The sequence below is a fragment of the Amblyomma maculatum genome, chromosome 4 (assembly GCF_055883805.1).
Source record: "Amblyomma maculatum isolate TAMU_Amacu chromosome 4, ASM5588380v1, whole genome shotgun sequence".
Classification (NCBI taxonomy): domain Eukaryota; kingdom Metazoa; phylum Arthropoda; class Arachnida; order Ixodida; family Ixodidae; genus Amblyomma; species Amblyomma maculatum.
This window is the reverse complement of record NC_139347.1, coordinates 19,448,662-19,463,063: the sequence shown is the minus strand read 5'-3', so window position 1 is coordinate 19,463,063 and position 14,402 is coordinate 19,448,662. Positions and strand designations below refer to the sequence as shown.

At 45.3% G+C, this 14,402-nt stretch overlaps 1 protein-coding gene across 1 annotated transcript in view; it reads right to left on the bottom strand.

The window, feature by feature from the left end:
* Positions 1 to 13,356: 13,356 nt before the first annotated feature.
* The window catches only part of LOC146190379 (uncharacterized), a 36,141-nt gene continuing 35,095 nt past the window's right edge, over positions 13,357 to 14,402 (bottom strand). The window contains exon 7 of the mRNA XM_084600156.1: positions 13,357 to 13,697. Within this exon, the coding sequence (XP_084456282.1) occupies positions 13,557 to 13,697 (141 nt within the window). The 3' untranslated portion in view covers positions 13,357 to 13,556. The remainder of the gene's footprint in view (positions 13,698 to 14,402) is intronic.

Below are 14,402 nucleotides of genomic sequence, written 5' to 3'. Positions count from 1 at the left end.
TACTCTGCAATGACAACACAAGCTAAAAATACTAGGTGGTTAAATTTTATTTGGAAGCCCTCCCATTCCGCATGCCTCAAAACCTCCCCTTTGTGTCTCCGCGGGACGTTAAACATGCACGTACTACATACCAGAACAGAAGTGCGTCGCATACCACACTCACCGCTGGCGCAAAACAAGTAAGCTATCCAGTAAAACAAGTTCCGCACAAAAGAATAGAGGGTTTTAACGCTGCTGTACTGAATGTGGACAGAAATATGTTGCAACAAGATTTGCCGGGCTAGCGAAAGTGGTTGCGGAACCAAAACACCAAGAAAGGCGAACTTGGCTTTACATGACGTAGCGAAACTTTCTTTTCAAATAGAATACCAAATGTATACAGACTGTTCGAGCTTCTATAATGTGTTCCCTTTTTTTTTTTTTTTGTTGCACAAATATAATTTGTTGTGCGGTTAACTTTGCACAATTTATATGTCGCACGAAAAAGCCAAGATAAAAAATTTGTTGTGGTTTAGCTCTGGTTAAACCTAGTTGAATTGCGAAAGCAACGGCGGGAGCTTCTTTCCTGCTACATTATTCCCCTATCACGCCCTATCAGTGTAAGGTGCTACATTATTGGGGACACTTAAGCTCACTCTTTAAAGGTCAGCTCCGGTGGTTTTTTCATCATTTTGTGTTTTCGGTTGAATTACATTCCTCGGCACGTCTTGACTCCAACACAAAAAATCGTTTTTCGAAATTCCAATTAGAAGTATTTTTAAAAAGGAAAAACAGCAAATCGAAACCGAAACTGCCAGAAACGACGTCCCACTTGACGAAATGGTGACGTCACACTCAGTATTAGAAAAACACACGTACGCGCGTTGGATGGTGAAAATAACGTATGGAAATCATGAAGCATTGCATAAAATGTCTGAGGTAGTTCAATATAAGCCTCACAATTTCATAATCATGCGGAAAGTGGACAGTAATGCAGGTATACTGTTTGTGACGTCAGAAACTCAGTGTTGCCGGCAGAAATAGTCTCAATTTAAGCCATGAAAACAGCATATTTTAAAGTCGTGTTGCGCGTGAACGGATTATTGTACGGCGCCCAAATTTTGTAGAATGCGTCAGGACGGAGAGGAGAATCTACAGTAAAAGTTTTATTTAAATATTAGAATGTCAAAAAACCTCCGGAGTTGCCCTTTAAGGGTATGACGCGAGAGCGTAAGCTACCAGCCCATATATAAAGTCACGCTTCAACCAAGCCGTATGGACGTGCCTTCGTGTCGTAGGGGTAACGAGAATGCAAACGGTTCTGGCAGGCTGATTCTGATGTCACCCTCCCATATGAAAGGAGCGACCAGAGTTGGCACCTCCTGCCCGTGCCATAGGAGTAACCTAATTCAAATGTAGTGGGAGGCTAACTGCTTTATGGAGAGACCGTAGCTACGTCTCTTCACGGCGTAGCTGCCTCTTCACAAGTAGCTGCGGCCACCCGAGCTCTCGCTTTGGCTATCGTAGTAATGTTTTCGCAATAAAACGTTAGTGGTAACTATTCAAACAACTCAATGAAGTTTGAAAGCGAGAACCATTGCTTGCGAGTTCAGCCTGCTGGGTGCGAAAGAACACACTTACCGACGTGTACTGCTACAAGCACGCCGATCGAGAGTGACCTGCCAGCGGCCGTTCCGACGGTCACAGACTCTATCCGCTTGTTTCGAAAAGCTGCAAACAGGACTGTAGTAAATCAAACTACTATGAACCTATGAGCTCAAGCCGCAAGCGTACCCGCCCCTAGCGCAGCTGGCTTCAGCAACCGCCACTGCAATAGCTCGGGAATCCCTTATAAGCGTACTCCTTCCTCTCCGCGAACCCACCGCCTGCGGAGATCAACGTCACAGGTTTGAATTACTCCTTGATTTTTTCGTGGCGAGTGCCAGAGCTATATATCTCGCCAGCAATAAAACATATTCATTACAGAACCTGGTGGAGTATAACAATGCAAATACTGGTGCGTGTAAAGCCGCCGGCCTCTTGGGGTATACAGCTGCTGAGCAGATAATACTATCGCTAACTACGAGCTTGGAACGCGTGAAAATAATTGATGTAGAGATATAGCTTCGCAAACCAGAGTTGCAATGAACGAATGGCATCAGGTTTCTTGTGGCAGCGTTTGCAGAAGAAGAAATTAAAACCTAGATGAGCAAGTTCGGCTAGGTTTTATGGCAGGAAAAATCGCGTCTTATAGAGAAGATTTCAGGTTTCATTGCGGACAAAAATTCGCCCTGTCAAGAACCTTTTTCTGCTGCAGCATAAAAAGAAAGGAGTTGTGGCAAAATTAAGGCTTTTGGAACGAGCAAGGCTAGATTTTCACTGTGATCTCGGTAAAATAGAAAGAAGTGATGCGGTTACACATCATAAAAGGGTTAACTGAGTGGTATTTGCCGCATAACAGTCTTGAGCTTAAAGAGCAGCCGCATAACTTATCGAGAATTTCGCGATATTCAAGGGTTCAAATCTACATAGGCTGTAGGTAATGCATGCAAAGTGTTTTTGCGCTAGCATTCAAACTGATGGCGTAATTGACGATTACACTTCGAGCTTCTCCTCACAGCACTAAAGTTCTGCGGAAAAGTTCAGTGATGACGTCACGGACGGTACTATTTCTGATGCTCGTTGCCTTCGCCCACGTGCTGCTGCACATTTTCTGAAGGTGCTAATCAACATTTCTAGGGCTTTTTTTTCGGCAGCCTTCTTTTCATTTCTTCAAATCAAGTGTGTCTATGCAGAAAACGTACCGGTACCGACAATGACGTCAACATGCGTCGCTGTTGCAGTGCAGTGAAGCCTGATAGCCATGGCGATTTTAATCGCTAATTGCGCCATTGTTTCAAATGCTAGCGCCAAGATATTTCGCATGCTTTAAGTACAAGTTATAATCATTCAACCGCGCGAAACTCGTCGAAATCTAAAACCGGTGCACCTTCCCTTTAAGCAGCAACTTCCCACCCGAACTACTGTTTCAGTCGGCAGCGGCTTTTGTTTTGTTTTTCTTTTTTTTTTTAACTCTTCACGATACCTGACGTCGAAAAGACGCATCTTCATTGCTCCTTGCGTGCTGGAGAGCTCGGGCGCCGAAATTCAGACCTATATTTTCGTTTTGCGCTGTATAGAGCCCAGTTTGGCGGGCATCGGGGTTGGACCCCTTCGTACCACCATTTGTATAAAACGTTTGGGCCACCTGTGCGCGCATAAGGTTCGGGTGGTGCCAAACGATTCGGCGTGTCCCGGAGCCCAGAAGTGCTAGTTGAGTCGGAGCCTACCTATGCGGGAGATGCGCACTGACGACCTTCGCTCTGCAAAACCATGCCCCCTGGGGATCTTCAAACGGCCATTGCGGCAGAATAGTTTGTTGTACAACACTGGATAATGTAAACGATTCGCAGTTTAGCGCTGTACACAGACATAAATATATGTGTCTGTGTGTAGATTTGGCTCGCAGCTTTCATTTCGGATATAAAAAAGAATATATCGAAGGTGACGTACACATACCTTCCAACCATCCAAATGTAAACAACGTTGTTATATGCCAGATTAGTGGAGAATCTATCCATTAGATGGCGCGACTTATATTCGAACAAACAGTGTTGCGCGTACATTTCGAACCATGCAATACACGACTCGTTGCTACATTGCTAAATTAGTTTGCCACAACGAAAAAAACCAAAGCAGATTTCTATAGCTAACGCTTGAGTAACTATCGCTGCGTCCGCGTCGGCTCATTATTTATGAGCTTCATCTGACCGATGGGAACGCGGCAAAAGCTTAAGCAAACTTTTTTGTACTCATGGCAAACTTGAACTGTTCCCATCAAGATTTGCATAACAGTATCTTACAAGGTCCCAAAATTGTCTCACAATTTCACAATTGAAAGACACCCCAGAAAGCTGGAAATCAGGGTATTAAAGAGGGCGCGAGCAATGTGTTTTCAATTGGCCGCGAGGGCTTTCTTTTTTAACCTTCCCTCGCCGGCCTTTAAACCCGTAAAAATATTTCCTGCTGCTATGAACGTCAGGCCACGGCCAGTGAACTGTCGCCTGTGTCAGCAGTCCAAGACTATTAGTCTTTAGTTACTGTTTTGCCGTGATGCCGTGTTTCTGTTTTGTCGGGATGCCGTGTTTCTGTTTTGTTTGTGTTCCTTAACAGACTCTCGAAAACAACATATAACAGGAGCAGACTTCCTGCACTATTAAAATACCGCGGGTGCTCAAAAGAGAGATGGGATCACGCCCTGTACTGCAAGGTTTTTCTCTACGGTGGAAAGGGTTATAAAGTTCCTGTTCATGAATGAACGCCACGCATAGGTGCCAAGTGTATCGAAGTATCTGTTCGGAGAGCGGTGTGCTAGTGGTAGGCGCTGCGCAGTATCGACCGTCTGTCAGGCTGCCTTTACTCAAGGGCTCCTGATTTCTTGATATGAGGGCCCAATTGATAGCAGTTGTTGGTATAACTATGAACGACGGGCTCGCGGGATACGGAAACAAGGTTAGAACCATCGCAAGACTGTCATACTCCTAGGCAATGAGAAGAGTCCGCGTGGTCCAGAGCTAAAGTGCCTAAAATGTTTCCATAGCTTGGCGGTATCATGCCTGATTCAAGATCTACTGGTTTCTCCGTAAAATTTTATTTTTAGCTACATAGTGCAATTCATTTACTTTTCGATTACGCCGCTCGACGTGTGACGTCAAACGGTGCCGACCAATCCGGGCTTTCTCGACACGCCGGCGCGGCCGTTCTCCCCGCTGAACAACATCATTAACGTTTTTGCGTTCGAAATTGATGAATGATGTGATGAATGCGTTTTCAACAAATGAAACATGAAGTGAATGCTGTGGCAGGCAACGTTATTCTCTCTGCACAATCCCACAATCCAGATTAGATTTCTCTGTACCAAAGCAAATGTAGCTCTCCAGTCCATCTTGGAGGTTTCTTTTGTTTCTTTTTCATTTTATTTTTTGCACAGGAATGTCTACAGTACGCATGCATCTAGTAGGATTCCATACCAAATGCCCCAGCATGTGAAGCGTGCCCACGCACGTGTGTTTGCAAAGTGGGCGCAGCTGGCATGTAGCAGTGTTAATTTCACTATACTTCTGCGGTAGATTTAGTTTGGCTGATGAACACATTTTCTTCCAATCGATCATTGTCATGCTGGTATACATTCCAGCTCCTATCTGTCACATTCATCCTTACCAGGGCAGTAAGATTCGGTTAGTACATTGTTCTTAAGTAAGTAATGCTTCATAAAAATTCCTGCAAAAGAAGTCCTCGTGCACCCGAAGTGCTTAAGCTACTCTCCTCTTAAATTAATCTGCTGCTTGGCATAGCAAAGCTTTCGGACCAGGGTTACACTATATCATTAAGTTTGGGCCTGCACGACACCACCCGGCAACGTTCCATCTATAAATCTCCCCACTGCATCCTCCTGGGAACAAGCCATGGCCAGCACACAGCCAACCAATCAGTGCCGACTGATCAGGCGGGCCGAGCAGACAGTGGTGACAAACGGGACTGCGGATTGAGAACAACTTATAATTTCTTGAGACCGCTCTCACCGGCATCAATCTGCAAGACCAGCTCCAGCTGCTTTAGCGGGCCTGGAGGATAGAGATGGCACATAAGGCCCTGGACAGAGGGCTCCACTCAGGAAGACACGCAATAAACGTTTTCCTTCTCCTCCTCCTCGGGCCAGGTAATAGCAGGCGAAATGTCAATGAAGCAACTGTGGTTATTGCGACAGCAGAAGCGCCCCCATCGCGACTCCGGAAAGAGAGGCAGTGATAAACGATAACTCATCATCCACAACACCAGCCCTCCTGCGGCCACAGAAATGTTCAAACGCCAAGTCAGGCATGATGGAAAGGCGGTGTTTTGTTTTCGCCATAAGAGCATATTTATTTTCTATCTCTCCAAATGAGTGTCGATTGTTCGGGATGGAGAAGTTGACATGAGCGATTGTCTATTAGAGGTCTACGAGCTACCGCGTTTTTAGCTACTGCCTTTTTTCTGCTGCCAACAGTCGGTACTAGTACGATTTAAACCATTAAATACTTAATTAAAGTCTAATTAATTCGTACCGGTTCAACGTAACTTCTTAGTAGGTATTATAGATCCATGCGCAGACAACACTACATTCATCAGTAAGTGTATCTGTCTCGACCAACTTTCTGAAGTAGTCCCTGTTGAAGATATACAACTCATGTTCTCCCTGTCCCTTGTCCATATTTCTCAAGCCCTAAAAGTCACTCCAAAGAAAGAAAGAAAGAAAGAAAGAAAGAAAGAAAAGAAAGAAAGAAAGAAGGAAAGAAAGAAAGAGAGAAAGAAAGAAAGAAAGAAAGAAAGAAAGAAAGAAAGAAAGAAAGAAAGAAAGAAAGAAAGAAAGAAAGAAAGAAAGAAAGAAAGAAAGAAAGAAAACTATTTCCACCGAAAAGGAGCCCTTCATCTCCCGCCCCCGGCACGCAGGCCGGGGAGCGGGCTGAGGTCAGGTGAGGTTACAAGCACTCTTCACGGCTTCAGCCGCCAGGCGGGTCGTGTGCCGCTGAACGGTGGGATCTCCGCTCCGCAGCCAAACCTGCCAGGCTTCTCTACTATCAATGTTAATGCCGGCGCCTGCGGAATCAGCGCATTGCCATATTATATGATCTAGCGTGCCTTTTTGGTCGCAATTTTTACATTTAGAATCTTCTTCCTCCCCGGTCTGTGTTAAGAAAACCCAGGCAGGGCAGATGTAGTTATCGGCTTGTAATCGCCTCCAGATGCGTGCTTCATTGTTAGTGAGAGACCGATCTGGGGGAGGGTATACTTTTCGATTTAGTTTGTAAGATTCTGTGATCTCATTGTATGTGATAGCGCAATCTTTAATTCCCAGCCACTCTAGAGTACATTTCCACAATCCACATACCTGATCTTCTGTGACCTATTCACTTACGTGCCCGACGTTAAGGAATCAAATGCACCATCTTTCAGCGTGCACCTGTTCTATTCTTTTAGTGGGTCCACGGTGGCTCGGGATGATCCTTACCCGCAGGGAGGTACCGACCCCTCTTGAGGTACGACTTGGGCACCGGCTTACAAAAAGAGTGTAAAGAAGCATTCATATCTTCCTAAACATGCATTCCATTGGCACGTATAGCGTAAAGTGCATACATGACTGTTGTGGTAGGGAGCTAAGTCAACCGCATCACTTATGGTATTTAAAAGAACGAGCGAAATACATCGCAGACAATGATAAACCAACATGGGGAATTAAATGTAGCGAAAAGAGCTGAGTCGAAAGTATTTTATTAAACAAGGAAGGTTCTTGGTAACGGAATGGGATAAGGAGGAGTGAGCACGAGTCTTTAATCCTTCCAGAGCCGCTATGTCCCCTCACATCGTTGTGGTCAGGTCAATGAGAGAGACATATTTCGAAATTGAAATTTGGGGGCACTTAAGCTACACGTTTATGATCACGGCATGGCAGCGTCATTTAACCTGGCAGCATCATACCTGTCTGCGGCTTCCCTTGCGAGTCCTAGTTCACTTTTCATCATCATCATCATCATCATCAGCCTGATTATACCCACTGCAGGGCGAGCTACACGCGATTCACCTACATCAAAACACGGCCGCGCTGACATTCCCATACCTGACCTTTTTAAATGGAGACACACACTTTTTTTAACCGATATTTATTGCCTCAGGGCATCAGTAATGTATGAGATGAAGGATGAATAAATTATTAAATGAATGGAAAAAGGTTGGCTGATTTTATGAAGTCCAGAAGTTCACTTTTCTGCTAGCCTTAATCCCTAGTCCCGTAATCAATGCATCTAATTATCTCACATATGCTTATTAGCGTTCAGCTGTAAGATGCAAGATTATGCGAAAGACAAGCCGACTTTATACAAGTCCCCGCTTAAACCAAGCCGTACTAGCCTGCCACCGTGGGCTAGACGTAGCGTATCGGACTCTGGATCTAAGGCTCCCGCTGGGTTCGACTCCCTTCTGAAATGTGTTGAACAAGTAGTCCATTTCAGCAAATTAGGAAATAGCATACGGTCACAACCAACCTCTTAGTTCCCTGCCTTGTCACCATGCCAACTGGCCCAGCGAGAGATGTGTTAGTGAGGAGGACCGGACGGACAGACATGCCACCTCCAAGCCTGCAGTCCACGTCATTAGCCAAACGTCATCTTCCAGAGCCATGCTCGACAATTTGCGCGACAGTTTTGTACACGTCGCTGTCTTTTCTCGCAATAGGGCTAGTAATGCTTTCGAGTTAAAATGCAGCATATGCGACACACTACACCGTTCAAAATTTGTCTCTCCGCTTGGCTAAAGCAACTGAACCAAACAGTTGACTGTAACTGAACATTTTCATGTACTCTCAGAAATGCAGTCTTCGTGAAAAGCTTCATACCAAAGAACTTTCTTTCTAAATCATGTAGCGGGATTTTGTTTGGCGTTCTAAGAAGTCCTAGCCACTGCAGGAGGCAGGAATAATAATAATCTTCAAGGCATTTGGAACACTAGGGATGCATTCTAATTCATTGTGTACGACTCAGAAGAAAACCCCTTGGGCTATATAGCTATACTTTTGACTTCCCGCTACAAAAACCGTTTTGAAGAAAATATAATGTGCAATACTTTTTTTTTCTTTTTTTTTTCTCGGCGGCCATCTCAATTACGCAGTCAGAGAATTATGGCAGGAAGGTGGTAAGAAGTGCCTAGTGTAGGGCTCCAGAATAATTTCGACACGCGCGCCTTTCCGCTTCACCTACACCAAAACGCGGCCGCGCTGACATTCCAATAACTCACCTTTTTTAATGGAGACACACACTTCTTCCGACTGGTCGAAATTTCCGGAGCCCTCCACTATGGCATACTTCAGTAGCCTGAGTCGCTTTGAGACGTTAAAGGAGCACCCAGAGGTGGCTTGTTGAGGCTAAGAAAAGCGGATGACACTGAATTTTAGATCGAGCTAAGCAGCACCAGGCATGTCAGCTATTGAATACAGCCTACTGGAGACAGAACAACAAAGTTTACAGACCGCTACCATGCTCCGCGCAAAAAAGTCACCGACCATCCGGGCTCAGCTAACCTTTTTTTTTTTTTTTTTTTTGTCACCTTCTTCATTGCGACGCAGCGAACCAATCATAGCAGTCTGCAGCAGTCTTCACTTATTACGTCACCAGCGCAAGGCTATGCAACCTACGGGAAATCGTGTGGACCGTAACCGAGATTTTGACAAGGCCAGCGCAGTCTGGCAGCCGCCGTGCTAGCAAGCTTACGTCACGACTGTGGATGAGCAGCAAAATTCCAGCAAAGTGCCAGCAAATGAAGCTACAATCGCAGATAGATCTGAGTCGAATCACGTGGTGTCCCCTCGCCACTTTACTTAAGTGCACGCAAATTCATTTCCTGACCATTTATCGACCGTCCGCTGCCGTGACGTTCGCTGTTGGGAGAGAAGATCATGCGAGGACCTTGGCAAACGCCCGGTACTGTGGATCACCGCGCGGCGAGAAAGCCGAAATTCTAAAAAATGTCTAGTGAATTATCAGCTCGCTTTTGAGCCCTTTTACGCAGCATAAACATTTAGTAGAATTTCCTCTACCCAGTTCACACATTTGATGGCCGCTTTCTGAACCACTCAAACCAAACCAGGTACGCACCTTCAGTTTTACCTAAATTCAACATGCTGGTGAGTGTAACGCCTCTTTTCCAAGATGGAGGCTCAGTGCGCTAGCATAAGACACCCCAGTGAGCCTCTAAGCTGCATGGCTCGGGAACAGGTGGACAGCCGATGCGGAGTGAAAGGGCTCTGTGCATAAAATAATAAAATATATATGGCCGCAACTGCGCCGACACTGGTAACAGCGCCGACACGCGGCAGCGGGAACAGATCTGCTTCGCTGCCCATTGACGACAGCGCAATGCTATCGCCTTTTTCAACATGGTGTTTATTACAGTGAAACATGTTCTACGCACATGAATTACGTACAGAGTATTGGGAAAACCGTGTCAAATTAACACGATGCCCGATACGACACACCCGAGAAACAAAGCTCAGACAAAAGGCAATGCAGTACACACCACTTAAGAGTGAATGCCACTCCCGTTGAAACTTCGCTTGTGCATACACATTCCTTGAAGGACCCCTAAAATGTCAGTTGGGATAAAATTCTAATGCAAGCAATTCACACAGGAGGTCTTTGTGAGCATTCTAGTTAGATTTGAAAACTTTACTTGAAACCGATAATTTGCAAATAACTTTTAAAGAGTGGTCCTGCCGACCGCTCGCACCCGATTTTGGCTATGCATCACCGCGCGCAAGTCTCCCCACTGACGTCAGTGGGGCTGCTGGACGCGCCGGCTCATTGGGGGCTCCCGTCAGGCGAGGACGGGCGTGGTAGGGCGCCGTCACGACTTTTCTTGCGCGCCGGTATGAGTTGAGTGGGGAGAGGAGTATCATTATTTTCAATCACCCATATGTTCGGTGATAATAAAGCTAGCTTCAAAATGTTTGTGTTTTGGAGAGGATTGATGAGATATCTAATGCTATAGCTAGTGAGCGTATTGTAATTCTAGTAAATAGCTTTTCCCGGGCCCTTTAAATGAACAAGTTAGATGTTAAGGGCGGCGAGCAAGACAATCATAAACATGAACTATACTGAACGTGGACACGAACGGAAGAAAATTTTATTTTATACTGCCTGGACTGAGACAGAGAGAGGAGCATTTAAATAAATACAGCTTCAAGGTGCAAGATAAGGGCACGTATCCGCGCTATATCTTGTTTGGGGGTAAAATAAGGATGAGTGGGACTGTAGACAGCGGCACATGGCTCCCCAGGATGCTGTGTGTGTGATGCATCGGTGTATTGTGTGCACCCTGGAGGTAGATGCGCGACAAATAGCGGCGGTTAAGCAGTGGAGCTGACAGTATGACCATGGTGAAACAGACTTCAAACGATGAAGTTGATGATAGTTCACGTGCTCATGTTTTCCTCATGCTGGTCGATTAATTCAGTGAGAGCATTAAGTTGAGAGTGTACCTCAAGATCGGATATGCGTGTAACACGGAATACTGCTTCAACCCAAACAGGAGCATTACGCACGGGCCTCGCGACATTGCCGCTTTGGTGCTTCATAACTGATTTGCTATTAGCACGTGGCACACATACTACTAGCTCCCTAATGTGCTTAACCAATTTTAAGTGCACATAATAAAAGCGGAGAGGGATTCGTGTGACATCTGTCAAGTCTAGCATTTATCGCAAATACTGCACAGAACAAAATTGGCTGAGATTACGTACTTGCGCTATGAAAATAAGAGAATGAGGGTGGCGCTGGGGAACACTTCGTGTGACCACGTGTCATGAATACCCACAAAGATAGAACACTGAACGTTCGCCGCTGTGAATCAGTTGGTAAAGCACCACACAGGCGAAGTTCAGAGGTCACGAGTTTGGATCCCACCAGCGTTTGCGTTTTTTCTACTTTCTAACTTCTTTCAAGCACAAAACGTTTACAGAATTATTCTCCAATTGTACCAACGAGAAACAAAAATTAGAAATATTCCCCTATGGTTCTTCTGGCTGTTTGCTCCCCTCTTGAGAATGCTATAAGGAGCCCCTCATTTTTTTACACCTGTCTACTCAAAAAACTCACCGAGTGCCTGGGTTCTGGCAGTCTTGATGCCATAGCATAAAGAGGTTATCGTAGTTCCCACTCTCCTGGTTTGGTCACAAATTCTATGTTGCCCTCGCAATAATATAGGAGCCTAATTAGAAAGTATTGCGTCCGCCACTATGGATGAGGTGGCCGTGATGAGCCCCCTCTAAGGTTACAACTTACAAGCAACATATACATTCACAAAATAGTGATTGCATAGCAGCTGTACCGTAGCAGAAATTTGCAGGTCATGGCACCAGTGGCATGATTTATTTTTTATTTGTTTGGCCTTCTAAATATTCATACAAGCTCAATATACTCAGTGTTTATTTGTCATCAATATTAAACATAATCCTCCCATGCTTCGCATGGCTTCGCTGTCTGTTGATTTTCTTCATGTGAAAAAAAGTGATTTTAGAACTGCAGCAGCCTCATTAGAGCATTTAGACGAGGACAACACAGAGAAGGGGACAAGAGAAGAAAAGCATTGCGTATAGACAAACTGGAGTCCCAGAGCGAGTCAAGCTATGAGGAACGTCGTGATAGAGGGCTCCGGGTAATTTTGACCACCTGGTGTTAGACATGCATTGACATTGCACTGTGCACGGGCGCCACACAGGAAGATTGAAAGACCTCAGTCTTTTTTTTTTCTTTTTTTTATGCTGCCTTTGCCGCATTTGAATTGTACAGTTTAGAACATAATCGCATATCAGTGACGTTCGCAAATCAAAACAAACTTGCTATGCCTGACTTTAATCCATATGTGCCTACATTTTTGAAGCTTCCAAAAGGCGTGTCCAACACCCACGAACCCTTTTGTGACTGTCGTACCCGCGCTGCCTCGCTACAGTAGCTGTGACGTAACCTCACAGATTGCAGTAGTGCTGTTTGAAAGTACGTATTCCTCGGTACAATGAACTGCATAACGCATTACTGGAAAGCAAACGACAACGAAGGTATAGCTAGAAACTTACACCATTTATGCCGCACATCCTGCGAGAAATTCGGCGCAGAAAACTGTGGCTCTTCGCAGCATTCAAAGGCCTTTATGAACATCAGAGAAAGTCCAATTTTCTATAGTCGCTGCTATGCCGCCAATGCAGCAGTTCCCGAGTAATCAGTCCAGCAATCCTTGCACAAAGTGCTGACGGTTCCGGGACACGTTACTGTATACCATATAGTCCAACAAAACTAAGCGGGCAACGTTACGTCGTTCACGCAGAGGTTTTTAAATACACGGGGGTTCACAAATTACGTTGCTGTGCAAGGGTTTCTGAGCTTAAAATGCGCCAGGTCGAAAGCATGCACACGAAAGCTGGCTAGTGCGATTAGCAGGATTCGCGAATGAAACAAGATCAAATCGATTACGACTTTGGACAGATCGGATGGAGCATATAGTAAGTCCGCACGGGCCAGCTTAAGTCAAGGGCACACAGTATATCGATGCGATCCTATCAAATGCGGAGATATCAAGCGTGCTAAACAAACTCATGCTCTTGAGTAAATCGTAGTGTGGTCGTTACAAAGCACACACCACGTCGGGCACTGAGCGCATCTCGTGCTCGAATCATCCGAGGCCAGGATAAAAGTTCCTTACAAGCGTCTCATAATATAGAGTCATGGGGCACAAAGAAAAGTTATTGTTGGTGCTGTAAACCGAAGAGATCAGAACAAAATGTCTAACACGGTAGGTATGAAATGAGTAAAAACATATCTTCTGCTGTCTGAACAAATGCTCTGACAGATTAACAACGCATGAGGAGAAAAAAACAACGAAGAGCATATTATCACAAAAGTCTCGTGCGATGAGTCTAACTGCTGACGCTACCAAGAGTCCTGGCTGGAAAGAGGCGCTTAGGAACGAGGGAGAGCAGCGTCGTTTTGCTCGAGGGCCTCTGGCCACGTGAAGTTGGTGTGCAGATGGTGTTGCGGGCCACAGCTGAACGCCTTTAGGAATCGGGGTGTCGCAGGGATCCCCACGTTGCACACGGCCACCTGCGGAGACATACACGACAGCTTTTTAAAGTGCAGTAAATATTTCACATCCGACCCACGCAGATGTCTGACCAACGAAGGGAAGCATGGTGAAAAGGTATGCTGTTCGACTGAAAGTTCTAACATTAGTGCGGTGCTGAGAAGGGTCATAAGTCATACATTTTCTAAATATGCTAACCACTGAAGAATGTTGATCTGAGTGGCGTAGCCTTAGAGACAAATCTTCCAGGTCCAATTTTTACTGGAAGCATTTAGTCGGTAGCAATTACGAAACAAACCTTGGTAAGTTGCGAATCGTAAACGAATGTCCCAGAAAACATTAGGAGGATGCGTAATCTTGGCCTTAAGAGACGTGAACACCACCTTTTTATTCCGAGATCTTCCAAAGCTTTTTTTTGTTCGCTTATAATACTTAAAATTTTAAGTTATTGTTGTTGCACAAGTACACATCCCAAGTACACGGTAGTAACGAATCAAAACGCTTGGCACAAGGACGCCTGGTGACCTATCCGTCGCCTGCCCTCCCGCCATGCTGGGGCGTAATGCTCGAAACCCGGTGGCGAGAAACTTATTTCAATAAATTGCGGGGTTTTTTTTTTTTTTTCTATACCATTCTAGGATATGGTTCTCAATTCTGGGTCACGCTGACAGTTTTACGACTGAACGAGCCGAATACGCCACCGTGTAAAAACAGCGGCTCAAACC